Genomic DNA, 27,114 nt, shown 5'->3' on the forward strand with positions numbered 1-27,114 from the left:
CAGTTGGTGTGTGTACACCCTTTGCGATTGGGTCAGAGGAAGTCACCCTGGCCTCCGTAAGAGGAGCTATATTTGGTGGCTCATGGGATTGCCACAGGAGCCTTTGTTAATCCGGGTCAGTCAGGTTCATGACATCTCACCCCTGTAACTCCAAATGCCTCCTAAGTCTGACCCACACATGCTTCTGCAGTGACGGGCAGGGACAGCCAATGGAATCAATCATATCTGCAGCCTGTTGGATGTGATTGGGTGTTTGCTAATATATTATCTTATGTTATAGTACAGTAAGTAGCTCAGGTACATTTAATTAGGAATCTGAGGACCTCCACTCAGCTGGAAAGCTATAACCCCCTTTACTGTACTTCAACTGCCTATGATAGATATGACAATCAATGGCAGTTGTATATAACACATGATCATAACTGGGCAAGGTGCCTGTGTAAGCAGTTAACTACAATTTATGTAGAGTTATTACATTACTGCACAAGTACTACAATAACTTTGCTGATATTTAGGAGCAAAGTTGTTGTTCAAGCTTGTTCAGTGAATTTACAGAGTACAAGGTTGTATTAGTGCCTCCCCTACTGGTAGAAGAGAATAGCCTCTGTTATATGATATGCTTACAACTACAGCAGACCGGAAGGTACCAAATAACCAACAAGTCGCTGGATCGAACACCCGAGCCAACAAGATGTAATAATAAACAAACATTTTTTTAAACTTTTTACTGCCTTCTAGTGTTTGTGCACAAGTATAATTGTCTGATCCCTCCTGATAACCCAGATAGAATCATGTGATCTCTTCCATAACACATAGGAAGTCCCACCCAGTTGACTACTTTAAAATGGTGAAAGCGCCAAGTTCTATGGGCGGCTTGGACCTGCTCAATATCAGGTTTTATCAGTGGTGTGCCCACCTATTTGGTTAGACATTGAGACTTCTCTTTCAAAATACCCCTTACAGGATCTTTTATTTTTCAGAAGTTTCAAGTCTGTAGAAGATCACTGCAACAATCCCATTACATTTAACACACTCAAAGTATGGAGGTCAGTTCAACACTTCCTGGGAAGGTCCAAACTAACCTCTGCTCTTACCCCAATTCTTAACAACCCAGATTTTAGTCCAGGATTGCTGGATGCTGGCTTTAACTTTTGGCTTAATAAGGGCATACGCAGACTAAATTACTTATTTGCTGATCAGATTTTGTCATTAAGCAGATGGTCGAGAAATATCGACTCCCAAAGCAGGACTTTTTCCGCTTCCTACAAGTAAGACATATTCTGAAGAGCACCACCTTAATTGGTAACCCTGATATGTCTGTCATTGAAATAATTGTTTGTTTTTTTCCCCACAAAGGAAAATGTCTAAGTCTGTTTTATGATGCTTTAAAGTCCTTTTCTGCTGTCAACACACAGAGGGTAAAACAAGTGTGGGAGAAAGAATTGTCTGTTACTATTGACGAAGAGATGTGGGAGGACATTTGGAGATGTGCAAAAACAATATCTATATGTAATCGTACTAGAGCAATTCAATTAAGAATAATACACAGATTGCATATAGCCCCATATATCCCCAAAGCCCCACTTCCTCTTCTCCTCAGTGTCTTAAATGTAAAACTGATACAGGCACCCTAACACATTGTTTATGGTCATGTACCAAAATACAAAGATACTGGTCTGGTGTTCTGCAAGAAATTGAAAAGATTCTAGGGGTTGATCTAGAATTGGACCCAGTTTCTTTACTGTTGGTTCTCCCTAGTAGGCAGGTTACTTCTGTGGGTAAGAGGAGGCTTTACAACATCCTTACCTTCGCAGCGAGGAAAAACATCCTCTTACAGTGGATTAGTGATAAGGTTCCTTCTATTAAAGATTGGCATAAGATACTATTTGAATGGGTGCCACGGGAATATCTGACATGTACATTGCATTCTAAAACAGACCAGTTCTACAAAGTATGGGAACCTTATCTAAATGACCTAGAACCTGAGGTATCAGCTATTATGCTGCAAGGATTCTCTTAGAATGGTGGGGATCTATGTATTTCAGAACTACACTGTACGTTCCATGTGTGGAACCAACCTTCTTGGTTTAAACCGAGCTTTTTTTGTTTAATTTCCGTTTGTAAGTGTGTTTAAAATGTATGTATTGAGAGACTCAATGATGGGGATGGGGTGAGAGAAGCACCGAGCGGGAAGAGGAAAATGGTGTACGTATGTATGGGTGTGTGTGTGTGTGTGTGTGTATGTATGTATATGCATATATATGTGTAAGTGAGTGCTGTTTTTTTTTCGTCTTTTGTTGCTTTGTCTCTGTTGTTTTATCTCTTAATATGGGTGAAAATTGTGAAATTCTAATAAAAAAATACTGTTACAAAAAAAACTAATGGTGAAAGCCCTCAATGGCAACGTCCATGCCAAAGCAGGTTTTATCCATATAGAGTCCTCTGTCTAACTCTGTGTTGCCCTCACCTTTTCAAAGATGTGTGGAGGCCAAAATGGCCCTATGTGATGCGCTGGGTGTAGTTTCACATATCCTCACTAGGTGGTGCTGTATCGTTGTCTTGGAATCTGCTAAGAAGTATTTGTCAGCTGATAAACGTCCCTTTTTCACGACCCTGTCTTTCAAAAATAATCCTTAAAAATCCAAATAACTTCACAGATCTTCATTGTAAAGGGTTTAAACACTGTTTCCTGTGTTTGTTCAATGAACCATAAACAATTAATGAACATGCACCTCTGTCGTTAAGACACTAACAGCTTACAGACGGTAGGCAATTAAGGTCACAGTAATGACTAAAAGAGGCCTTTCTACTGACTCTGAAAAACACCAAAATAAAGATGCCCAGGGTCCCTGCTCATCTGCATGAACGTGCCTTAGGCATGCTGCAAGGAGGCATGAGGACTGCAGATGTGGCCAGGGCAATGAATTGCAATGTCCGTACTGTGAGACACCTAAGACAGCGCTACAGGGAGACAGGACAGACAGCTGATCGTCCTCGCAGTGGCAGACCATGTGTAACAACACCTGCACAGGATCGGTACATCTAAACATCACACCTGCGGGACAGGTACAGGATGGCAACAACAACTGCTCGAGTTACACCAGGAACGCACAATCTCTCCATCAGTGCTCACACTGTCCTCAATAGGCTGAGAGAGGCTGAGGGCTTGTAGGCCTGTTGTAAGGCAGGTCCTCACCAGACATCACTGGCAATGTTGCCTATGGGCACAAACCCACCGTCCCTGGACCAGACAGGACTGGCAAAAAGTGCTCTGCACTAACGAGTCACGGTTTTGTCTCACCAGGGGTGATGGTCGGATTCACGTTTATCGTCAAAGGAATGAGTGTTATACCGAGGCCTGAGGCGGTGTGTCACAGCTTCATCGGACTGAGCTTGTTGTCATGGCAGGCAATCTCAACGCTGTGCGTTACAGGGAAGACATCCTCCTCCCTCTTGTGGTAGCCTTCCTGCAGGCTCATCCTGACATGACCCTCCAGCATACAATGCCACCAGCCATAATGCTCATTCTGTGCGTGATTTCCTGCAAGACAGGAATGTTCTGTCATGGCCATCAAAGAGCCCGGATCTCAATCCCATTGAGCACGTCTGGGACCTGTTGGATCGGAGGGTGAGGGCTAGGGCCATTCCCCCCAGAATTGTCCCGGAACTTGCAGGTGCCTTGGTGGGAGAGTGGGGTAACATCTCACAGCAAATCTGGTGCAGTCCATGAGGAGATGCACTGCAGTACCTAATGCAGCCACACCAGAGACTGACTGTTACTTTTGATTTTGACCCCCACCTTTGTTAAGGGACACATTATTCCATTTATGTTAGTCACATGTCTGTGGAACTTGTTCAGTTTATGTCTCAGTTGTTGAACTTATGTTCATACAAATATTTACACGTGTTAAGTTTGCTGAAATTGAATGCAGTTGACAGTGGGAGGATGTTTCTTTTTTTTAGTTATAGAATGTTAAGACATTTAAAGCCCCCATGCAGTTGAAAATATATATTTGTAATCATCACTGTATGTTTATTGCATGAAAATAAGTACCAATTAAACATTTGGACACACCTACTCATTGAAAGATTTTTCTTTATTTTTACTATTTTCTACATTGTCGAATAATAGTGAAGACATCAACACTATGAAATAACACATATGGAATCATGTAGTAACCAAATAATTATCTCAACCAGCTTCATGAGGTAGTCACCTGGAATGCATTTCAATTAACAGGTGTGCCTTGTCAATTAATCAGTTGTGTTGTGACAAGGTAGGAGTGGTATACAGAAGATAGCCCTATTTGGTAAAAGACCAAGTCCATATTATGGCATGAACAGCTCAAATAAGCAAAGAGAAATGACAGTCCATCGTTATTTTAAACATGAAGGTCAGTCAATCTGGAAAATTTCAAGACATTTTAAAATGTCTTTAAGTGCAGTCGCAAAAACCATCAAGCGCTGTGATGAAACTGGCTCTCGTGAGGACAGCCAGAGTAAAGGAAGACCCAGAGCTACCTCTGCTGCAGAGGATAAGTTCATTAGAGTTAACTGCACCTGAGATTGCAGCCCAAATGAAAGCTTCACAGAGTTCAAGTAACAAACACGTCTCAACATCAACTGTTCAGAGGAGACTGTGAATCAGGCCTTCATGGTCGAATTGCTGCAAAGAAGCCCCCACTAAAGGACACCAATAAGAAGAAGATACTTGCTTGAGCCAAGAAACATGAGCAATGGACATTAGACTGGTGGAAATACGTCCTTTGGTCTGATGAATTCAAATTTGAGATTTTTGGTTTCAACCGCCATGTCTTTGTGAGACGTGGAGTAGGTGAACGGATTAACTCTGCATGTCTGGTTCCCACTGTGAGGCATGGAGGAGGAGGTGTGATGGTGCTTTGCTGGTGACACTGTCAGTGATTTATTTAGAATTCAAGTCCCACATAACCAGCATGGCTACCACAGCATCTGCAGCGATACACCATCCCATCTGGTTTAAGCTTAGTGGGACTATCATTTGTTTTTCAGCAGGACATTTCCCCAACACCCCTCTAGGCTGTGTAAGTGCTATTTGACTAAAAAGGAGAGTGATGGAGTGCTGACCTGGCCTTCACAATCACCCGAAATCAACCTAATTGAGATGGTTTGGGATGAGTTGGACCGTGGAGTGAAAGAAAAGCAGCAAACATGTGCTCAGCATATGTGGGAACTCCTTCAAGGCTGTTGGAAAAGCATTCCAGGTGAAGCTGTTTGAGAGAATGCCAAGAGTGTGCAAAGCTGTCATCATGCCAAAGGGTGGCTACTTTGAAGAATCTAAAATATATTTTTATTTGCTTAACTTTGGATACTACATGATTCCATATGTGTTATTTCATAGTTGTTATGTCTTTTTTATGTCTTCACTATTATTATGTAGAAAAATAGTAAAAATAAAGAAAAACCCTTGAATGAGTAGGTGTGTCCAAACTTTTGACTGGTACTGTATATTTGTTATAATTTATTTCACGATTGAAATGCTCAGACTGATTGTGTGGCCGTGTTGATACATATGTAAATATGAACATACACAGCCCTGATTGGTGGATAGTATTTACTAGAGTCTAGCGCCTACCTGCATATGCAAATAAAAGATGACTCGTCATTGGTCAGAATAATCAGATCAGATTGTGATGTCATGCTGAACACGCTCTTACTCTAAAATGGAATTATCATAATTTTCACAATTTCACAGTGTTATTTCGACCTCATAGTGTGAAACATTTCTTTATTGAACTTTTAACATTTCATTAAGTTGAGACTGGTGTTTTTATAAACTCATTGTTTGTGTAAAGGATAATATGCCACAACACAGAAACAATATTCACGTTAGTCATTTTATGGTGAAAATCATTCTGAAACTGTTCTTATGCTTGTGATCATTTCAGCAGACCAGTTTTTCAAGGACTAAAAGGTATTGGTCCAGCATAAGCCTTATTGTTGATTTAGGTGCTTTGTTGGTCCGTCTCTGTCTCAATGGTAAGATAATAATATTATCCCCTCATATTCGTCTTAGCGGGGAAATCTAAAACAACCAATGTACCCTCTCTAATTATCTCGCATTTCATAACTCAGCCATTGTTTGTCACCCAACATCATTGTTTTTACAGACACCTGGTCACCACTGGAAGAAAAAAAAAGAGTTTTTTCAAGAAATCAAAAGTTCTCAAAGTTGAGAGTTCTGTAAGTGCGGGCCTTTGGTGTACTACTACTGTACCACTTATCAAATGTAGCAGAACTGGTTACAACAGCACCTGCATTGCAGTGTTCTACAAAACAAACGGTGAGTGAGCATATTAGAATCTGAATTGGTTGCAAAACTCTGTGGGCGATATGGGTGTCCAACCTGATTCTGTAGAGCTCTGCAGATAAAAGTTGCAGAGATACAGTGTGTTCAATTCTGCATTAAAAGGCATCTACGGCATCAGGAGTCTACTTTGAATAAAGGGTCACACAAACTCATACACACACCAGCTCTAACCAGCTGTGAAGATGTTGATAAAAAAGTCAGTCAGTTTATCCCTAGTCACTCATACATTACCCGTGATTCACGCAAAGACGCAAGCAAACATTACGTACAGACAGGCGAACATGGAAATAATGGAGGAAACGTCTAAGGTCTAGTCACTCTCTCACACAGAGCCCTCACACTTTAACCTGGTGGGTAGGGACAGATCTAATCTGCAGGTTGCAAAATGTTCTCATGCCCCTAGATCAAAATCGTTGGAATTCAATCAAATCAAACCAAATATTGCTACAAACGATAATTAGCTGCAGTTGTATTTATTAAATTGGTTAGTGGCCGTATATGCATTGATCAAACATTCCCGCCATGATTGTGTTAAAATGTTGCCTGTGCTGTAGTGTACCCGATTGTTATTAATCATCTACATGAATGTATGTTATGTTTGGTATTGTTACATAAGACAGAAGGTTACTTAAGGCAAAAAAACGAAAGTAGGGTGGTTGGTCGGGATGGGTTTGAACTAAAATATCTGGTCGTGACTCACGGAGTTGCAGGTCTGATGATGGCTGGTCAGTTCATTTGCTAGCTAGCTGGCTAATGGCATTTGAGTGGTGCATCACACCACCAGCTTTTTGTTCCACTTGTTCCGGTTCCTGGAAGGTTCCTGGAAGGTTCCTGGAACTGCAGTGTGAGGGAATGGAAGAGGCTCGCCTCGTCGAGGACTCTTTCGGACTACTGTTGAGGTGTGGTGGTCTTTTCTGGCGCTTTTACAGCCGGCGACGCATCACCCAGATCCAGCCTTCCTATGGAGGAGGAGGAGAAGAAGAAGATGGGCACAAACTGGTTGAATCAACGTCGTTTCGACATCATTTCAATGAAATTGCATTGAACTCATTGGTCAAAGCCTATAGGGAAATTAATGTTTTTTTTGGAGGGTTACTGGATAAATGCAGAAAATAACGTCTGTGGTAAACACAGGCTTAGGAGATCCTGTACATTTTGTTCATCAGCTAACATCACTTTTGTGAATTTTGAAGAATGTATGTATTCAAATCAAGCACCTAAAGCACATAAAGGCTTCGTAATTCATGAAGGTCATGTTAACTGACTGATATTACCTCACATAGAACTAAATGCATCTTCTAAGCCTGTGTTAACCTGGCATCTTATTTTTGGCATTTATCCCAAAACCCCATTCTGGCAGCCTGTCAGGGGAATTCCTTTTATAATGGCAGCCAAAGAGACTCAATTCTGATATGATTTGCCCAAGCTATTCCAGAGAGCTTCTTGGGTCATTGGCCATTGACCCTTACGGCTGTAACAGTGACTTTGTCTCCCTCACTGAGTTTGCCATTACAAATCTAAAGGTTAAAAGAAGGCATGAAAGTCATGACCTTTCATAATGAGGTGTTTGATTCTGTCCTGCAGTAAAGAACAGCCCCAACTGGACAGACATGCATTTCTGGAAAAGTGGGATAGCTGTAGTCAGATGAAGGCACAATTCATCTGCACAGTCACTTGCCCTGTCAGCAAAAAGTTCTGTGTCTAGCCTCTACGCACCGAAAGGAGTGATGTCCTCTGTTCCAAGTTACAGAAAACAGATTCCTACCTTTCACTGGAGGTTGACTTATTATCGCTGATGGTCATTATAATTACGCCATGGGGAGTCATTGCCGGAACTGCAATGTCCTGAAATGGAACACCATCTCTGTTAAACACATCGCCTTTGGTAAACTAGGTAACAAGTCGCATGCTGCGCAGAGAGCAAGACTGTATTGTCCTCAAGTCAGGATATCAGTCTTGGATTTTTCTTTGTGTTCTCGATCGAAAGTGTGCATTCAGCATTGACGTATGATATCTACAGTGGGAAGGAAAAGTATGTGAACCCTTTAGAATTACCTGGATTGGTCATAAAATCTGATCTATCTGATCATCTAAGTCACAACAATAGACAAACACAGTCTGCTTAAACTAATAACACACAAACAATTGTGATTTTTCATGTCTTAATTGAACAGACCGTGTAAACATTCACAGTGCAGGTTGGAAAAAGTATGTGAACCCTTGGATTTAATAACAGGTTGACCCTCCTTTGGCAGCAATAACCTCAAACGTTTTCTGTAGTTGCGGATCAGACCTGCACAACGGTCAGGAGGAATTTTGGACCATTCCTATTTTCAAAACAGGTTTCAGTTAAACAATATTCTTGGGATGTCTGGTGTGAACCACTCTCTTGTGGTCATGCCACAGCATCTCAATCGGGTTGAGTTCAGGACTGACTGGGCCACTCCAGAAGGCATATTTTCTTCTGTTCAAGCCCTGTTCAAGCCATTCTGTTGTCGATTTACTTCTGTCTTTTGGGTTGTTGTCCTGTTGCATCACCTAACTTCTGTTGAGCTTCAATTGGCGGACAGATTCTCCTGCAAAATGTTTTGATAAACTTGGGAATTAATTTTTCCGTTGATGATAGCAAGCTGTCCAGGCCCTGGGGCAGCAAAGCAGCCCAAACCATGATGTTCCCTCCACCATAGTTTACAGTTGTGATGAGGTTTTGTGATGATGGTGTGCTGTGCCTTTTTTTCTCCACAAATAGTGTTGTGTGTTCCTTCCAAACAACACAACTTTAGTAATCTGTCCACAGAATATTTTGCCAGTAGCGCTGTGGAACATCGAGGTGCTCTTTTGTGAACTTCAATTTTTTGGGGGGGACAGCAGTGGCTTCTTCCGTGGTGTCCTCCCATAAACACCATTCTTTTTGGGGGTTTTACGTATTGTAGACTCGTCAACAGAAATGTTAGCATCTTCCAGAGATTTCTGTAAGTCTTTTGCTGACATTCTAGGATTCTTCTTAACCTCATTGAGCATTCTACACTGTGCTCTTGCAGTTATCTTTGCAGGACGGTCACTCCTAGGGAGAGTAGCAACAGTGCTGAAATTTCTCCATTCATAGACAATTGGTCTTACTGTGGACTGACTTTTGTAACCCTTTCCAGCTTTATGCAGGACAACAATTCTTAATCTTGGGTCTTCTGAGATCTCTTTTGTTCGGGGCATGTTCTTCTCAGGCAATGGTTCTTATAAAATTCTTATAAACTCACATTTTATGAGTGTTTTTTTATGGGGCAGGGCAGCTCTAACCAAAATCACCAATCTCGTCTCATTGATTCGACTCCAGGTTAGTTGACTCCTGACTCCAATTAGCTTTTGGAGAAGTCATTAGCCTAGGGGTTGACATCATTATTCCAACCTACACTGTGAACGTTTAATGATGTATTCAATATAGACAAGAAAAACCTAATAATTTGTGTACTATTAGTTTAGGCACACCATCTTTGTCTATTGTTGTGACTTAGATGAAGATCAGATACAGTTTTATGTCAAAACAGAAATCCTAATAATTCCAAAGGGTTCACATACATTTTCTTGCCACTCTATGTGTAAAAGTAGAAAACTAGTGTGATTCTCATTCCTGTAAAAATCAATCTGGAAATAGGCAACGTGATAAAGTACTGTATAACAATAACTCTGTTCACTCTGAAAATGAGGATCATTTGAAATCAGATGAAAAGTGATTCATACTCGGAGGATCATGGCCTTTAGATCATTAAAAGACATAGACAAGGGGCTCCCCATGTAAAACACTTAGAAAACTGCTGTTTGAAAATCACACTTTGGTTAATGTTCTTTCAACATGAATTCCCTGTTAGTCAATAAGTCAATGGAGTGGTTTCAGACGAGAATTCTCCATAGAATCTAACGTTGTGCTTAAGACCCTTCTCAAAGACTTTGCGATGTCACACAATGACGCAATAGGGCGCAATTCAGCGCTATAGCATGCTTGAAATTTAAAGGTAATTTCCAATTGACCCGAAATATGCAGCGTTTACAATGAATGCAGTCTCCGCGAATGCGGAAACATTGTCTTTAAATGTCAGTGCTACGGATGGAATCAAGCCCTTAGTCTTTGTATCTCTCAACACACCCCCAAGCTGAGGAGGTCAAAGGTCAAAGTATGATCACTGTTTCACAGTATAATTTATCAGGAGGAAAGGGAAAGATGTAGACTGAGGGTGTCAGGTGAGGGTCAGGGTAACAGACAGATTATGTTGGCCACTGTAATTAGAATGTGAAAAATACTGTGAGTTCTGATGAAGAAAGACCGAAAGACAATGAAAGAACAAGAAAATACTAATGTCAAAGTGTATGTATACTGCTACAGTTGAAGTCAGAAGTTTACACACACTTAGGTTGGAGTCATTTTAAAGGCACAGTCAACTTAGTGTATGTAAACTTCTGACCCACTGGAATTGTGATACAGTGAATTATAAGTGAAATAATCCGCATGTAAACACTTTTTGGAAAAAATGACTTGTGTCATGCACAAAGTAGATGTCCTAACCGACTTGCCAAAACTGTAGTTAATAACAATAAATGTGTGGAGTGGTTGAAAAAAGAGTTTTAATAACTTGTTGAGGATAGGGGGCAGTATTTTCACTTTGGATGAATTGCGTGCCCATAGTGAACTGCATCAAACTCTGTCCTAGATTGCTAATATATGCATATTATTATTACTATTGGATAGGAAACACTCTGAAGTTTCTAAAACTGTTTGAATTATGTCTGTGAGTATAACAGAACTCATAGGGCAGGCAATCTTCCAAACAAGAAGTGGGGCAACTTTGACATCATCGCCCCCCTCCTTTCCCAACAAGAAATGGATCTGGAAGCACTTCTTACGCCTTCCACTAGATGTCCTCATTCAGTAGAAAGTATAATGGAGCATTTGCTGTGAACTTTGACCTAATGGGAGGGAAAATAGTCAGTGTCCCGACAGAATGCCATTTTCCTGTGGTGCATTTCTCTGGGGGTGCTACCGCTGTTCCATTCGGCTCCAGATGAAAACGTATGATCCGGTTGGAACGTTATTGGATATTTATGATAATAACATCCTGAAGATTGATTCTCTACTTAGTTTGACCAGTTTATTCGACCTGGAATATATATTTTGGAAGTTTTCGTGCAAGTTATCTTGGACCAGCAGTCAGTTTTTGGGCACGTGAGCTGAAAGTGATAGCAAATGCAGCTACTTGGACACTAGTATTGGACATTATGGAACAAAACAATGATTTATTGTGGAACTAGGACTCCTTGCACTACATTCTGATGAAAGATCATCAAAGGTAAGGGAATATTTATGTTGTAATTTCGTATTTCTGTTGACTCCAACATGGCGGTTAAGTCTGAGCGCCGTCTCAGATTATTGCAATGTTAGGCTTTTTCCGTAACGTTTTTAAAAAATCTGACAGCGGTTGCCTTAAGAACCAGTGTATCTTTAAATATATGTAGAACATGTATCTTTAGTCAAAGTTTATGATGAGTATTTCTGTTATCTGGCGTAGCTTCCTATAGTTCCTCCGGATATTTTGGAGGAATTTCTGAACATGGCGTCAATGTAAACCGAGATTTGTGCATATTATCAAACAAAACATAAATATACTGTGTAACATGTCATATGACTGTCATCTGATGAAGATTTTCAAGAGGTTAACCTCTTGGGGCTAGGGGAATTTTCACTTTTGGATAAATAGCGTGCCCAATTTCAACTTCCTGCTACTCATGCCAAGAATATAAGATATGCATATTATTCATAGATGTGGATAGAAAACACTCTGAAGTTTCTAAAACTGTTTGAATTTAAACAGCTTGGAAAAATCCAGAAAATTATGGCATGGCTTTAGAAGCTTCTGATAGGCTAATTGACATCATTAGAGTCAATTGGAGATGTACCTTTGGATGTATTTCAAGGCCTACCTTCAATCTCAGTGCCTCCTTGCTTGACATCATGGGAAAATCAAAAGAATTCAGCCAAGACCTCAGAAAAACAATTGTATACCTCCACAAGTCTGGTTCATCATTGGGAGCAATTTCCAAACGCCTGAAGGTACCACGTTCATCTGTACAAACAATAGTACGCAACTATATACACCAAGGGACCCCTCAGCCATCATACCTCTCAGGAAGGATAAGTGTTCTGTCTTCTAGAGATGGATGTACTTTGGTGCAAAAGGTGCAAATCAATCCCAGAATAACAGCAAAGTACCTTGTGAAGATGTTGGAGGAAACCGGTTCAAAAGTATCTATATCCACAGTAAAACGAGTCCTAGAGCGACATAACCTGAGAGGCCGCTCTGCAAGGAAGAAGCACTTGATCCAACACCGTCGTTACAAAAGCTAGACTACGGTTGCAACTGCACATGGGGACAAAGATCGTAATTTTGGAGAAATGTCCTTTGGTCTGATGAAACAAAAATAGAAATGTTTGGCCATAATGACCATCATTATGTTTGGAGGAAAAAGGGGGAGGCTTGCAAGCTGAAGAACACCATCCCAACCGTTAAGCATGAGGGTGGCAGCATCATGTTGTGGGGGTGCTTTGCTGCAGGAGGGGCTGGTGCACTTCACAAAATAGATGGCATCATGAGGGAGGAAAAAGATGTGGCTATATTGACACAACATCTCAAGACATCAGTTAAAGCTTGGTATCAAATGGGTGGAAGGCTACCCACAAAGTTTGACCCAAGTTAAAAAATGTAAAGGCAATGCTACCAAATACTAATTGAGCGTATGTAAACTTCTGACCCACTGGGAATGTGATGAAAGAAATAAAAGCTGAAATAAATCATTCTCTTGTCACGTTCTGACCTTTATTTCTGTTTTGTATTTATGTAGTATGGTCAGGGCGTGAGTTGGGTGGGCAGTCTATGTTTGTTTTTCTATGTTTTGGGGCAGTTCTATGTTTTCGGCCTAGTATGGTTCTCAATCAGAGGCAGGTGTCATTAGTTGTCTCTGATTGAGAATCATACTTAGGTAGCCTGGGTTGCACTGTTTGTTTGTGGGTGATTGTCTATGTTGATGGCTTGTTTCAGCACAGGTCTCATTTTGTAGCTTCACGGTCGTATTTGGTTTATTGTTTTGTTACTCGTTTGTATAGTGTTCAGTTTTTCTTGATTAAAGATTTGCCATGGACACTTACCACGCCGCGTATTGGTCCTCAGATCCATCTCGTCTCTCCTCTTCGGATGAAGAGGAGGACGGCCGTGACAGAATCACCCACCAGCCAAGGACCAAGCGGCGTGGTAGAAAACAGCGACGGCAGCAGCAGCAACAACAGCGGCCGGTATCACAGGACTCCTGGACATGGGAGGAGATACTGAACGGAGAGGGACCCTGGGCACAGGCTGGGGAATATCGCCGCCCCAAAGCAGAGCTGGAGGCAGCGAAAGCTGAGCGGCGGCGATATGAGGAGGCAGCACGGCAGTGCGACAGGTACGAGAGACAGCCCCAAATTTTTTTTGGGGGGGGGCACACGAGGGGTGGAGCTAAGCCAGGTAGCAGACCTGCGCTCACTCCTCGTGCTTATTATAAGCAGCGAGATACTGGGCAGGCACCGTGTTATGCGGTTAAGCGCACGGTGTCGCCAGTACGTGCCCATAGCCCGGTGCGCTATGGGACAGCCCCCCGAGAGTGTCATGCGAGTGCGGGCATCGAGCCAGGGCGTATGGTGCCTGCTCAGCGGGTCTGGTCGCCGGTACGCAGTTTTGGCCCAGGGTATCCTGCGCCGGCTCTGCGTGCTGTGTCTCCGGGGCGCTGGGAGGGTGCAGTGCGTCCTCTGCCCGCGCTCCGCTCGTGCCGGGCGAATGTGGGAATGGAGCCGAAGGGAGAGGTGCGTGTAGTAAGCACTAGATCTCCCGTGCTTACCCACAGCCCGGTTCAACCTGTGCCTGCACTCTGGACGGTCCGGGCTAGAGTGGTTATCCAGCCTGGGGAAGTGGTGCCAAGGTTGCGCACCAGAGCTCCAGTGCTCCCCCACAGCCCGGTCTTTCAGGTGCCTCCTCTTAACCCCAAGCCTCCTGAAGGTCTTCCCAGCCTGGTGGTTCCTGTGGCAGCCCCACGCACCAGGCTGTCTCTCTGTCTCCTCCCTGCAGGTGGTCCTGTCTGTCCGGCGCCGCTGCCGGAGTCTCCCGCCTGTCCGGCGCCTCTGCCGGAGTCTCCCGCCTGTCCGGCGCCTCTGCCGGAGTCTCCCGCCTGTCCGGCGCCTCTGCCGGAGTCTCCCGCCTGTCCGGCGCCTCTGCCGGAGTCTCCCGCCTGTCCGGCGCCTCTGCCGGAGCCTCCCGCCTGTCCGGCGCCTCTGCCGGAGCCTCCCGCCTGTCCGGCGCCTCTGCCGGAGTCTCCCGCCTGTCCGGCGCCGCTGCCGGAGTCTCCCGCCTGTCCGGCGCCGCTGCCGGAGTCTCCCGCCTGTCCGGCGCCGCTGCCGGAGTCTCCCGCCTGTCCGGCGCCGCTGCCGGAGTCTCCCGCCTGTCCGGCGCCGCTGCCGGAGCCTCCCGCCTGTCCGGCGCCGCTGCCGGAGCCTCCCGCCTGTCCGGCGCCTCTGCCGGAGCCTCCCGCCTGTCCGGCGCCTCTGCCGGAGCCTCCCGCCTGTCCGGCGCCTCTGCCGGAGCCTCCCGCCTGTCCGGCGCCTCTGCCGGAGCCTCCCGCCTGTCCGGCGCCTCTGCCGGAGCCTCCCGCCTGTCCGGCGCAGCTGCCGGAGCCTCCCGCCTGTCCGGCGCCGCTGCCGGAGCCCCTCTGCCCAGAGCAGCTGTCTCTCTGTCCCGAGCAGCTGTCTCTCTGTCCCGAGCAGCTGTCTCTCTGTCCCGAGCAGCTGTCTCTCTGTCCCGAGCAGCTGTCTCTCTGTCCCGAGCAGCTGTCCCTCTGTCCCGAGCAGCTGTCCCTCTGTCCCGAGCAGCTGTCCCTCTGTCCCGAGCTGCCCCTCTGTCCAGTGGGGTCATTGAGAGGGGTGGTCATGCTGAGAAAGCCACGGAGGCGGACAATAAGGCGGACTAAGACAATGATGAGGTGGGGTCCGCGTCCCGCGCCAGAGCCGCCACCGCGGACAGACGCCCACCCAGACCCTCCCCTATAGGTCAAGGTTTTGCGGCCGGAGTCCGCACCTTTGGGGGGGGGTACTGTCACGTTCTGACCTTTATTTCTGTTTTGTATTTATGTAGTATGGTCAGGGCGTGAGTTGGGTGGGCAGTCTATGTTTGTTTTTCTATGTTTTGGGGCAGTTCTATGTTTTCGGCCTAGTATGGTTCTCAATCAGAGGCAGGTGTCATTAGTTGTCTCTGATTGAGAATCATACTTAGGTAGCCTGGGTTGCACTGTTTGTTTGTGGGTGATTGTCTATGTTGATGGCTTGTTTCAGCACAGGTCTCATTTTGTAGCTTCACGGTCGTATTTGGTTTATTGTTTTGTTACTCGTTTGTATAGTGTTCAGTTTTTCTTGATTAAAGATTTGCCATGGACACTTACCACGCCGCGTATTGGTCCTCAGATCCATCTCGTCTCTCCTCTTCGGATGAAGAGGAGGACGGCCGTGACATCTCTCTAATATTATTCTGACATTTCACATTCTTAAAATAAACTGATGATCCTAACTGGCTTAAAACAGGGAATTTTTACTTGGATTAAATGTCAGAAATGATGAAAAACTGAGTTGAAATATATTTGGCTAAGGTGTATGTAAACTTCCGACTTCAACTGTACGTATCAGTCTGGTTCATCTCAGTTCATCAATCCCTGTTCTGTTCATCCATTCTATTTCCATCTGGTTAATCAATGAACACTTTTAATTACAACCTCAGTGAGGCCCAGGACTGCTGTTCATTAGTGTTCTGCTTCAGATAAAGATTCCTCACTGTCAAGACTCTGGTGAATCACAGATAACCAGAGTGATGGGCTTCCTGTCTGTACAACAGACCAGGCTAGAGCAAATCATCATTCCGTCCTTCTGATCCTCTGTAGCCCAGATGGTAAAGCACGGTGCTTGCAATGCCAAGACAGTGGGTTTAATTCCTGAGACCACCTATAATGTAAGTCGATTTGGATAAATGTGTCTGCTAGATGGCATACAGTGATTTTTTCCACATTTTGTTACGTTATATCATTATTCTAAAATGCATTGATAAAAAAAACTCATCAATCCACACTCAATACCCCATTATGACAAAGCAAAAACAGGTTTTTAGAACATTTTCGAAATGAATAAAAAATAAAAAACAGAAATACCTTATTTATTCAGAACCTTTGCTATATAAGACTTGCTTCTATTGATCATCATTGAGATTTTTCTACAACTTGATTGGAGTCCACCGGTGTTAAATTAAATAGTTTGGACATGATTTGGAAAGGCAAACATCTGTCTATATAAGGTCCCACAGTTGACAGTGCATGTCAGAGTAAAAACCAAGCCATGAGCCATGAGGTTGAAGCATTTGTCCGTAGAGCTCTGAGACAGGAGTGTCGAGGCACAGATCTGGGGAAGGGTACAAAAAAATGTGTGCAGCATTGAAGGTCCAAGAAGACCGTGGCCTCCATCATTCTTAAATGGAAGAAGTTTGGAACCAACAAGATTCTTCCTAGAGCTGGACGCCCGGCTAAACTGAGCAATCTGGGGAGAAGGGTAGGCCGTCATTGTAAATAAGAATTTGTTCTTAACTGACTTGCCTAGTTAAATAAAGGTTAAATACAAAATACAAATAAATTATAAAAGGCCTTGGTCAGGGAGATGACAAAGAATCTGATGGTTCCTCTGTGGAGATGGTTGTCATTCTGGAAGGTTCTCCCATCTCTGCAGCACTCCACCAATCAGGCCTTTATGGTAGAGTGGACCGACGGAAGCCACTCCTCAGTAAAAGGCACACGACAGCCTGCTTGGAGTCTGCCAAAATAAACCTAAATGACTCTCAGACCATGAGAAACAAGATTTTCTGGTCTGATGAACCTGAGATTGAACTCTTTGGCCTGAATGCCAAGCGTCACGCCTGGAGGAAACCTGGCACCATCCTTACAGTGAGACATAGTACTGGCAGCATCATGCTGTGGGGATGTTTTTTAGCGGCAGGGACTGGTAGACTAGTCAAGATCGAGGGAAAGATGAACGGAGCAAAGTACAGCTAGATCCTTGATGAAAACCTGCTCCAGAGCGCTCAGGACCTCAAACTGGGGCAAAGGTTCACCTTCCAACAGGACAACAACCCGAAGCACCCAGCCAAGACAAAGCAGTGAGTGGCTTCGGGATAAGTCTCTGAATGTCCTTGAGTGGCCCAGCCAGAGCCCGGACTTGAACCGGTTTGAACATCTCTGGAGAGAACTGAAAATAGCTGTGCAGCAATGCTCCCCATTCAACCTGACAGTGCTTGAGCAGATCTGCAGAAAAAAAGGGGATAAACTCCCCAAATACAGGCGTGCCAAGCTTGTAGTGTCATACCCAAGAAGAATACTGAATACTTATGTAAATGTGAAATTTCATTTTTTTTTTTTTTTAACCTGTTTTTGCTTTGTCATTATGGAGTATTGTGTGTAGATTGATAAAGGGGGAAAAAAACAATTAATTTAAATTTAGAATAAGGCTGTAACGTAGCAAAATCTGGAAAAAGTCAAGGGGTCTGAATACTTTCTCCGAATGCACCGTACATCATTAATCATGGACTTATTTAGTCACGAACAAAAGTATTGTGATACATCAGTGATGTCGCCACTGAAGGGAGTAAGGATGCATTTTGAAAATATCGCAAGACCTAATCAGCTGTAGAGACCTGCGCCAAATGTGTATCTGGAATGCTTGTGTCTCAACGGACAGGCCTGCTGGTTCGACAGTCTTGAGCACACAACACACCACTAAACCAGATTGGTTACATGAAAAAGCATCTACGCAAATAGCCTGCACAAATAACACTCCCATTGCTCGACAACGTCTTTGCGATAATGGTGATGATGAAAGGCCATGAAGACAGGGAGAGGGCTTTGCCTGTTTCTGTGTTGGCTCTTAGTGGTAAATAAACATAGCTATCGTTTGACCATGAGAAATCCTCTTGCAATTGAAGGGCCATCCTCAACCACTTAGTGGAATCACATTACCGGGGAATATGATATAGGGAACGTGTTTCTTTATTATGAATGAGCATAAAGTGTTTTTGGCTTGTAAGTAGCTCTCTCTCTCTTACGCACACACACGAACAATGCTGGGAAGTGAAGCATCTATATCAGTTTAATGTGTCAGTAAAGCTGCTCTACTTCCTACTAGATTTTTTTTGTTGCTTAAGGCTTTGGTAAAGGAGTAGGCTTTGTGGTGGCAGAATCTGTTGGTTATGGTTTCATGTCCTCGTTCAGATGACAGTCCCTCTGGTGAGGCATGCTGTGGTCTGTGCCAACTCTATACTGTCAATTCGGTCTTTCACTAACCTCTTTTTTTTTGTAGGGTATATACTAGAGGTCGACCGATTAATCGGAATGGCCGATTAATTAGGGCCGATTTCAAGTTTTCATGACAATCGTAAATCGGTATTTTTGGGCGCCGAATTGCCGATTTAAAAAATAAATAAATAAATAAAATAAAAAAAGTGTACTTTTTTTATACCTTTATTTAACTAGGCAAGTCAGTTAAGAACACATTCTTATTTTCAATGACGGCCTAGGAACGGTGGGTTAACTGCCTCGATAGATTTTCACCTTGTCAGCTCAGGGGATCCAATCTTGCAACCTTACTGTTAACTAGTCCAACGCAATAACGACCTGTCTCTCTCTCGTTGCACTCCACAAGGAGACTGCCTGTTACGCGAATGCAGTAAGCCAAGGTAAGTTGCTAGCTAGCATTAAACTTATTTTATAAAATCATAATCACTAGTTAATACACATGGTTGATGATATTACTAGATATTATCTAGCGTGTCCTGTGTTGCATATAATCTGACTGAGCATACAAGCATACAAGTATCTAAGTATCTGACTGAGCGGTGGTAGGCAGAAACAGGCGCGTAAACATTCATCCAAATAGCCCTTTCTTGCGTTTTGCCAGCAGCTCTTTGTTGTGCTTCAAGCATTGCGCTGTTTATGACTTCAAGCCTATCAACTCCCGAGATGAGGCTGGTGTAACCGAAGTGAAATAGCTAGCTAGTTAGCGCACGCTAATAGCATTTCATACATCACTCGCTCTGAGCCTCCTAGTAGTTGTTCCCCTTGCTCTGCATGGTTAACGCTGCTTCGAGGGTGGCTGTTGTCGTTGTGTTGCTGGTTCGAGCCGGTAGGAGCGAGGAGAGGGACGGAAGCTATACTGTTACACTGGCAATACTAAAGTGCCTATTAGAACATCTGATAGTCGAAGGTTAATGAAATACAAATGGTATAGAGGGAAATAGTCCTATAATAACTACAACCTAAAACTTCTTACCTGGGAATATTTGAAAACTCATGTTAAAAGGAACCACCAGCTTTCATATGTTTTCATGTTCTGAGCAAGGAACTGGAACGTTAGCTTTCTTACATAGCACATATTGCACTTTTACTTTCTTCTCCAACACTTTGTGTTTGCATTATTTAAACCAAATTGAACATGTTTCATTATTTACTTGAGGCTAAATAGATGTTATTTATGTATTATATTAAGTTAAAATAAGTGTTCATTCAGTATTGTTGTAATTGTCATTATTACAAATATATATATATTTTTTAAAATCGGCCGATTTATCGGTATCGGCTTTTTTGGTCCTCCAATAATCGGTAGCGGCGTTGAAAAATCATAATCGGTCGACCTCTAGAATATACTGCATCGTTGTTGTACTGCAACTACCTTTCCTACATGCTCTGCCTGCTTCTGAAATGATCTTTTGAGATGGCATATGGGGAAGTGAAGTTTTATGAATACTTTATGACTGCATATTTATACTTACTGTAAACCATAGGAGTGGCATTTCTCTTGCCAATGAGGTTTATTTCTCTATATTTCTAAGAATCGTAAACGTTCACGTCATTGTCCCCAGAGGCCATTTTTTTGTGTGTGCGACTGACTGGCAAGGTCCAAGCAGTTGTATTGTCTAAACCCCAACTAAACCAAAATCCTGTTTCTCTTGTCTTGTTCTGTTTTCCTTCATCTGTAAACACATAGTTTTGGCAAGTCGGTTAGGACATCTCCTTTGTGCATGACACAAGTCATTATTCCAACAATTGTTTACAGACAGATTATTTCACTTATAATTCACTGTATCACAATTCCAGTGGGTCAGAAGTTTACATACACTAAGTTGACTATGCCTTTAAACAGCTTGGAAAATTCCAGAAAATGGTGTCATGGCTTTAGAAGCTTCTGATAGGCTAATTGACATCATTTATGTCAATTGGAGGTGTACCTGTGGATGTATTTCAAGGCCTACCTTCAAACTCAGTGCCTCTTTGCTTGACATAATGGGGAAATCAAAATAAATCAGCTAGGACCTCAGAAAAAAGATTGTAGACCTCCACAAATCTGGTTCATCCTTGGGAGCAATTTCCAAACGCCTGAAGGTACCACGTTCATCTGTACAAACAATAGTATGCAAGTATAAACACCATGGGACCACACAGCCATCATACCGCTCAGGAAGGAAACGTGTTCTGTCTCCTAGAGATAAATGTACTTTGGTTTGAAAAGTGCAAATCAATCCCAGAACAGCAGCAAAGGACCTTGTGAAGATGCTGGAGGAAACAGGTTCAAAAGTATCTATATTCACAGTAAAAACGAGTCCTATATCGACATAACCTGAAAAGCCACTCAGCAAGGAAGAAGCCACTGCTCCAAAACCAACATAAAAAAGCCAGACTACGGTTTGCAACTGCATATGGGGACAAAGCTCGTACTTTTTGGAGAAATGTCCTCTGGTCTGATGAAACAAAAAGAGATTTAAAAAAATAATTATTAAATGTCAGGAATGATGAAAAACTGAATTTAAATGTATTTGGCTCAGGTGTATGTAAACTTCTGACTTCAACTGTACATGTGGAAAGGTACTCACACCATATAGTTTCAATCTTTATTTGGCATTTGAATATTTTTACATAGGAACATGTACAGCAACCTACACATAACACGTCTGTAACATGTATTCACTTAAACATTTGTTACAATTGATCCCAATACTGAAGAACATATCTGATACCGTATATTCTCAAGTGCAAGAAACCACACTGGAACACACGCTGGGCACGAGTCACATTATAGCTCCGGAAACAAAACCACCACAACACAACACACTCACATACACAAACACAACACCACACAACCATCCATACAACACAACTGAGGGAACACATAGAAACGTACACAAAAAAAGCACTTACCACCTGCAAACATAAACCCAGCACTCTTCACGCAATCACTTTCAGAATCTGAGTTTACACAGGCAGCCCAATTCTGGTCTTTTTTTAGTAATCAGTTTAGCTCTGAAAAATATCTGATGTGGAAATAACAGAATTGAGCTGCCTGTGGGACCACAGCCATAGTGACGGAAGAGAAAGAGGACAAAAAAAAAGCAACAACTTCAAACATCGTTTGGTGAGCTTTTTCAACTACGGAACTACCGACACAGAACTACATTCAAACAAACTCATACAAATGTCGGATCTGAATTTGATCACTGCACCGTGTTAAATGCAGATAAGCTTCGTGATTTGCATAAATTCACTGACAACCCACACTGCCACGCGGTTATATTAACAGTATTGCACTTTTCATGTAGCCTACTTTTGGCCAGCTAATAGACTAACCACTGATCAAGCAACATTATGGACTAAACGTTCAAATCCTGTGGCTGCAGGATTATTTTTGGTGTGGCAATATAGGTCAAATGAATTAGCTTGATAAGAAAGAGAGGTACCATCTTGCGTGAGTACACAAAGGAATGTTCATACGATATATTGTACAACAGAATAGCGCCATAGACACAGGTCTTTCTCAATGAGCCCATAATACACCCCAGCTTTGATTGCCTACGACAGCGCATTGACGAAGTGTTGGAAGCAAAGGTCTGGAAACTGAGACGGGGGTTTAAGACATGACACGTGCACATGCATAGGATCCATGATCCATTCAGCCTTTCAAGAAGATAAAGAGATTGGCCTGCATTAAAACTTGACTCTAGATCCAGGGGACATGCATACAGAGAGAGAGGCCGTCACACTGTATGAATGTGACCTGCTGTGACCTCGTACTTGACCTCGCAGGCCTACATTCTGTTTTCGCTACATGGACCAGTGCAGCGAAACAGAGCGTAAGCTGCATCCCACACTTCAATGATGTGACAGATCAGACAGCCATGTGAAGAGCTAAGAGTTTAAGAGGGCAAAGGGGCTGTCGATGAAACACAGCATAACAAATCACATGTTACTCGTTCGTGCATGTTGATGTACTACACTGTTGTTGATGTCACATGAAGTTAATGACCTGATTTCCTTGGGCATATACGCACGGGCATATTGTCTGTTTTTGATGTATCGTGTTTTACATTTACAAGATGTGAAATAATTCAGGAAGTGAGGAAATCTAAATTCCATCAGGTCGTAATCGTGCACACGACCATACCATCTTTGGTAAGCAAACAGAATGATTAGTAGATTTTTTAACAGGAACATTCTCGCCCAGTTTGGAAATGGTGTCCAGTGATACCTGGACAGAAGACCTAGTGCAAAAAAAATTCCTGGGTTTCACCGGGTTGTTATATACAGCGCCTTCAGAAACTATTCACACCCCTTGACTTTTTCCACATTTTGTTGTGTTTCAGCCTGAATTTAAAATGGATGATGATTTTTGAAAACGTTTCAGATTAAAAGCTGAAATGTCTTGAGTCAATAAGTATTCAACCGCTTTGTTATATGGCAAGCCTAAATACATTCAGGAGTAAAAAAAAGTCTTAACAAATTTGCTTAACATAATAAGTTGCATGGACTCACTCTGTGTGCAATAATAGGGTTTAACATGATTTTTACCCCACACACAATTATCTGTAAGGTCCCTTAGTCGAGCAGTGAATTTCAAACACAGATTCAACCACAAAGACAAGGGTTTTCCAATGCCTCACAAAGAAGGGCAATGGAAAGATGGGTAAAAAAAAGCAGACATTAAATATCCCTTTGAGCACGGTGAAGTTATTAATTACACTCTGGATGGTGTATCAATACACCCTGTCTCTACAAAGATACAGGCGTCCTTCCTAACTCAGTTGACGGAGAGGAAGGAAACCGCTCAGGGATTTCACCATGAATGCTGACTTTAAAACAGTTACAGAGTTTAATGGCTGTGATAGGAGAAAACTGAGGATGGATCAACAACATTGTAGTTACTCCCCTCCAGGGCTGATTGTCCATAATAAATCCCTCTTAGTGGTCCTCTCCTGCATACATTCAGTACGGAGCAAGAGTTTCTGTCATTTTCAGTTGCTTTGAGTTAAGTTTTCAGTGAGTTTAAAGGCACAATCAATCACTTTATTCACTCCTTTGCAGTCTTTTTGTACAGCACGGCCATGTAGGAAATATGTAGCTCATGCATCAGTATACGCATATGCATTCTAGTCAATAGCGGATAAGGTACCTCCTGTAAGAGCTGGTGGTCCACAAAGCGAATTCTCCAAATCCTCTATCCAGAACCCCTTCCCCTATTGTCTGCTCTCCCACATACATACATCCATAACTCCCATCCTCTTTCCTGCGCCGGGTCCCACCCCTCACATCAGAGGGGCCGGCTGGAGTATAGTTTGGGCTGCAGGGAGACGGAGGGTGAGGGCTTGGGAGACTCCCTGTGGTCGTCAGGGGGTAAGGAGAAGGTGCAGTGGGCCGTGTTCTTCACCGCTCCCCCCGTAAAGCGGCAGCGCAGCAGCGAGCGGAGGTGGCGGAACACAGACTTGCGGAAGATGATGAAGACCCAGGGGTCCACGATGGGGTTGAGGGCCTGGAAACGGAACGCCAGCAGGTTCTCCTGGTCGTCACCCACCGGCTCGATGGCATTGGCGAAACCGGTAATCTGAGGAGAGTTAAATACGAAAGAGTTCAGTTTATTAGGATCCTCAGTAGCTACTCTTATTGGTCAACATAAAATGTTACATACATTTTATGTGTAGGGAGAGATACAGAAAAGTGCTGGGGGTGGGGAAGAGAGTAATAAGCGGGAGGCAACAAGAGCGAGCGAGGAGTAAGGACAAGACCGTGTATAAAAAGGCTCGTATATATGACAGGACAGAATGAGACAGACAGACAGACAGAATGAGACAGACAGAATGAGACAGACAGACAGACAGAATGAGACAGACAGACAGACAGAATGAGACAGACAGACAGACAGAATGAGACAGACAGAATGAGACAGACAGACAGACAGAATGAGACAGACAGACAGACAGAATGAGACAGACAGACAGACAGAATGAGACAGACAGACAGACAGACAGACAGACAGACAGACAGACAGACAGACAGACAGACAGACAGACAGACAGACAGACAGACAGCCAGACAGACAGACAGACATCCTGCCCACAGAGAGCAGCTGGCTAAAAAGCATCTCAGCCGCCCCATTCCAATCCCCTTATTTCCTGTGATGTATTCAACAAACAGTCTCATAATTGATTACGTGGCCTGGTGGAGTGTTATTGTGTCACAGTGTCAAATGTTTCCCTGTTGCTAAGGCCTGGGAGTGAAAAGTAATAACCCAAAAGACGGAATGGGAGCAGCCCAGGGACTATTACAGGCCTGAGCTGTGCCAAATCCCCATGCAGGAGGGAGCAGGAACAGCGCTCTCTCCTCCCCACCATGGGCTAAACTAGCCAGAACAGACACGATGTCCTGTAATGCACTAACAGACATGGGAGAGGATCAAAAGGCAGAGAACATTGTGCAGACACTGTATTTGCGTTGCCATGTCGCCACAACTACAGACTAGAGGTCGACCGAATAATCGGAATGGCCGATTAATTAGGGCCGATTTCAAGTTTTCATAACAATCGGAAATCTGTATTTTGGGCGCCGATTTGCCAAATGTTTTATTATTATTTTTTACACCTTTATTTAACTAGGCAAGTCAGTTAAGAACATTCTTATTTTCAATGACGGCCTAGGAATGGTGGGTTAACTGCCTCGTTCAGGGGCAGAAAGACAGATTTTCACCTTGTCATCTCGGGGGACTCAATCTTGCAACCTTACAGTTAACTAGTTCAACGCAATATAACGACCTCTCTCTCTCTCGTTGCACTCCACAAGGAGACTGCCTGTTATGCAAATGCAGTAAGCCAAGGTAAGTTGCTAGCTAGCATTAATCTCATCTTATAAAAAAACAATCAATCATAATCACTAGTTAATTACACATGGTTGATGATATTACTAGATATTATCTAGTGTGTCCTGTGTTGCATATAATCTGACTGAGCATACAAGCATACAAGTATCTAAGTATCTGACTCTGCAGTGGTAGGCAGAAGCAGGCGCGTAAACATTCATTAAAACAGCACATTCGTGCGTTTTGCCAGCAGCTCTTCGTTGTGCGTCAAGCATTGCGCTATTTATGACTTCAAACCTATCAACTCCCGAGATGAGGCTGGTGTGACCGAAGTGAAATGGCTGGCTAGTTAGCGCGCGCTAATAGCGTTTCAAACTTCACTCGCTCTGAGCCTTGGGGTGGTTGTTCCCCTTGCTCTGCATGGGTAACGCTGCTTCGATGTGGTGGCTGTTGTCTTTGTATTGCTGGTTCGAGCCCAGGGAAGAGTGAGGAGAGGGACGGAAACTATACTGTTACACTGGCAATACTAAAGTGCCTATAAGAACATCCAATAGTCAAAGGTTAATGAAATACAAATGGTATAGAGGGAAATAGTCCTATAATAACTACAACCTAAAACTTCTTACCTGGGAATATTGAAGACTCATGTTAAAAGGAACCACCAGCTTTCATATGTTCTCATGTTCTGAGCAAGGAACTGAAACCTTAGCTTTCTTACATAGCACATATTGCACTTTTACGTTCTTCTCCAACACTTTGTTTTTGCATTATTTAAACCAAATTGAACATGTTTCATTATCTACTTGAGGCTAAATAGATGTTATTTATGTATTATATTAAGTTAAAATAAGTGTTAATTCAGTATTGTTGTAATTGTCATTATTACAAATATTTATTTTTTTATTATTATTATTTTTGTATTATTATTTTTTAAATCGGCCGATTAATCTGTATCGGCTTTTTTGGTCCTCCAATAATCAGTATCGGCATTGAAAAATCATAATCGGTCGACCTCTACTAACAGACACATGACAAAATGAACTGATGTTTCTGTAGAAATGTAGTAGTGCCTTTTGGAGGGAAGGGAATCCCCAAATTGCACAAAATGACTTTAGCGAAAGAGTCACTTGTCACACACACACACGCGCGCGCGCACACACACACACACGCACACGCACACGCACACACACACACGTTATGTTTTTCTATCCTTGTGGGGACCAAAAATGTATTTCCATTCAAAATTAGTCCTAAACCTAACACTAACCCATACCCTAACCCAGGCCCTAAACCTAACCACTAACCCTTACCCTAACACAGACCCTAAACCTAATCACTAATCCATACCCTAACCCAGGCCCTAAACCTAACCACTAACCCATACCCTAACCCAGGCCCTAAACCTAACAACTAACCCTTACCCTAACACAGACCCTAAACCTAATCACTAACCCATACCCTAATCCAGGCCCTAAACCTAACCACTAACCCTTACCCTAAC

At 43.1% G+C, this 27,114-nt stretch overlaps 1 protein-coding gene across 2 annotated transcripts in view; it reads right to left on the reverse strand.

Annotated features, from left to right (window-relative positions):
* Positions 1-5,750: 5,750 nt before the first annotated feature.
* The window catches only part of LOC110503301 (prostacyclin receptor-like), a 61,564-nt gene continuing 40,200 nt past the window's right edge, over positions 5,751-27,114 (reverse strand). Inside the window, exon 2 of one of the 2 annotated variants that reach the window (XM_090218141.1) lies at positions 5,751-7,308. In XM_090218141.1, coding sequence (XP_090074267.1) covers positions 7,273-7,308 — 36 coding nt within the window. In that variant the 3' untranslated portion in view covers positions 5,751-7,272. Of the gene's footprint in view, positions 7,309-21,370; positions 24,366-27,114 lie in introns of those variants that run through there. The other variant, XM_036961974.2, reaches the window with a different exon arrangement.

The sequence above is a fragment of the Oncorhynchus mykiss genome, chromosome 24 (genome assembly GCF_057628025.1).
Source record: "Oncorhynchus mykiss isolate SJ-2025 chromosome 24, ASM5762802v1, whole genome shotgun sequence".
Lineage (NCBI taxonomy): Eukaryota > Metazoa > Chordata > Actinopteri > Salmoniformes > Salmonidae > Oncorhynchus > Oncorhynchus mykiss.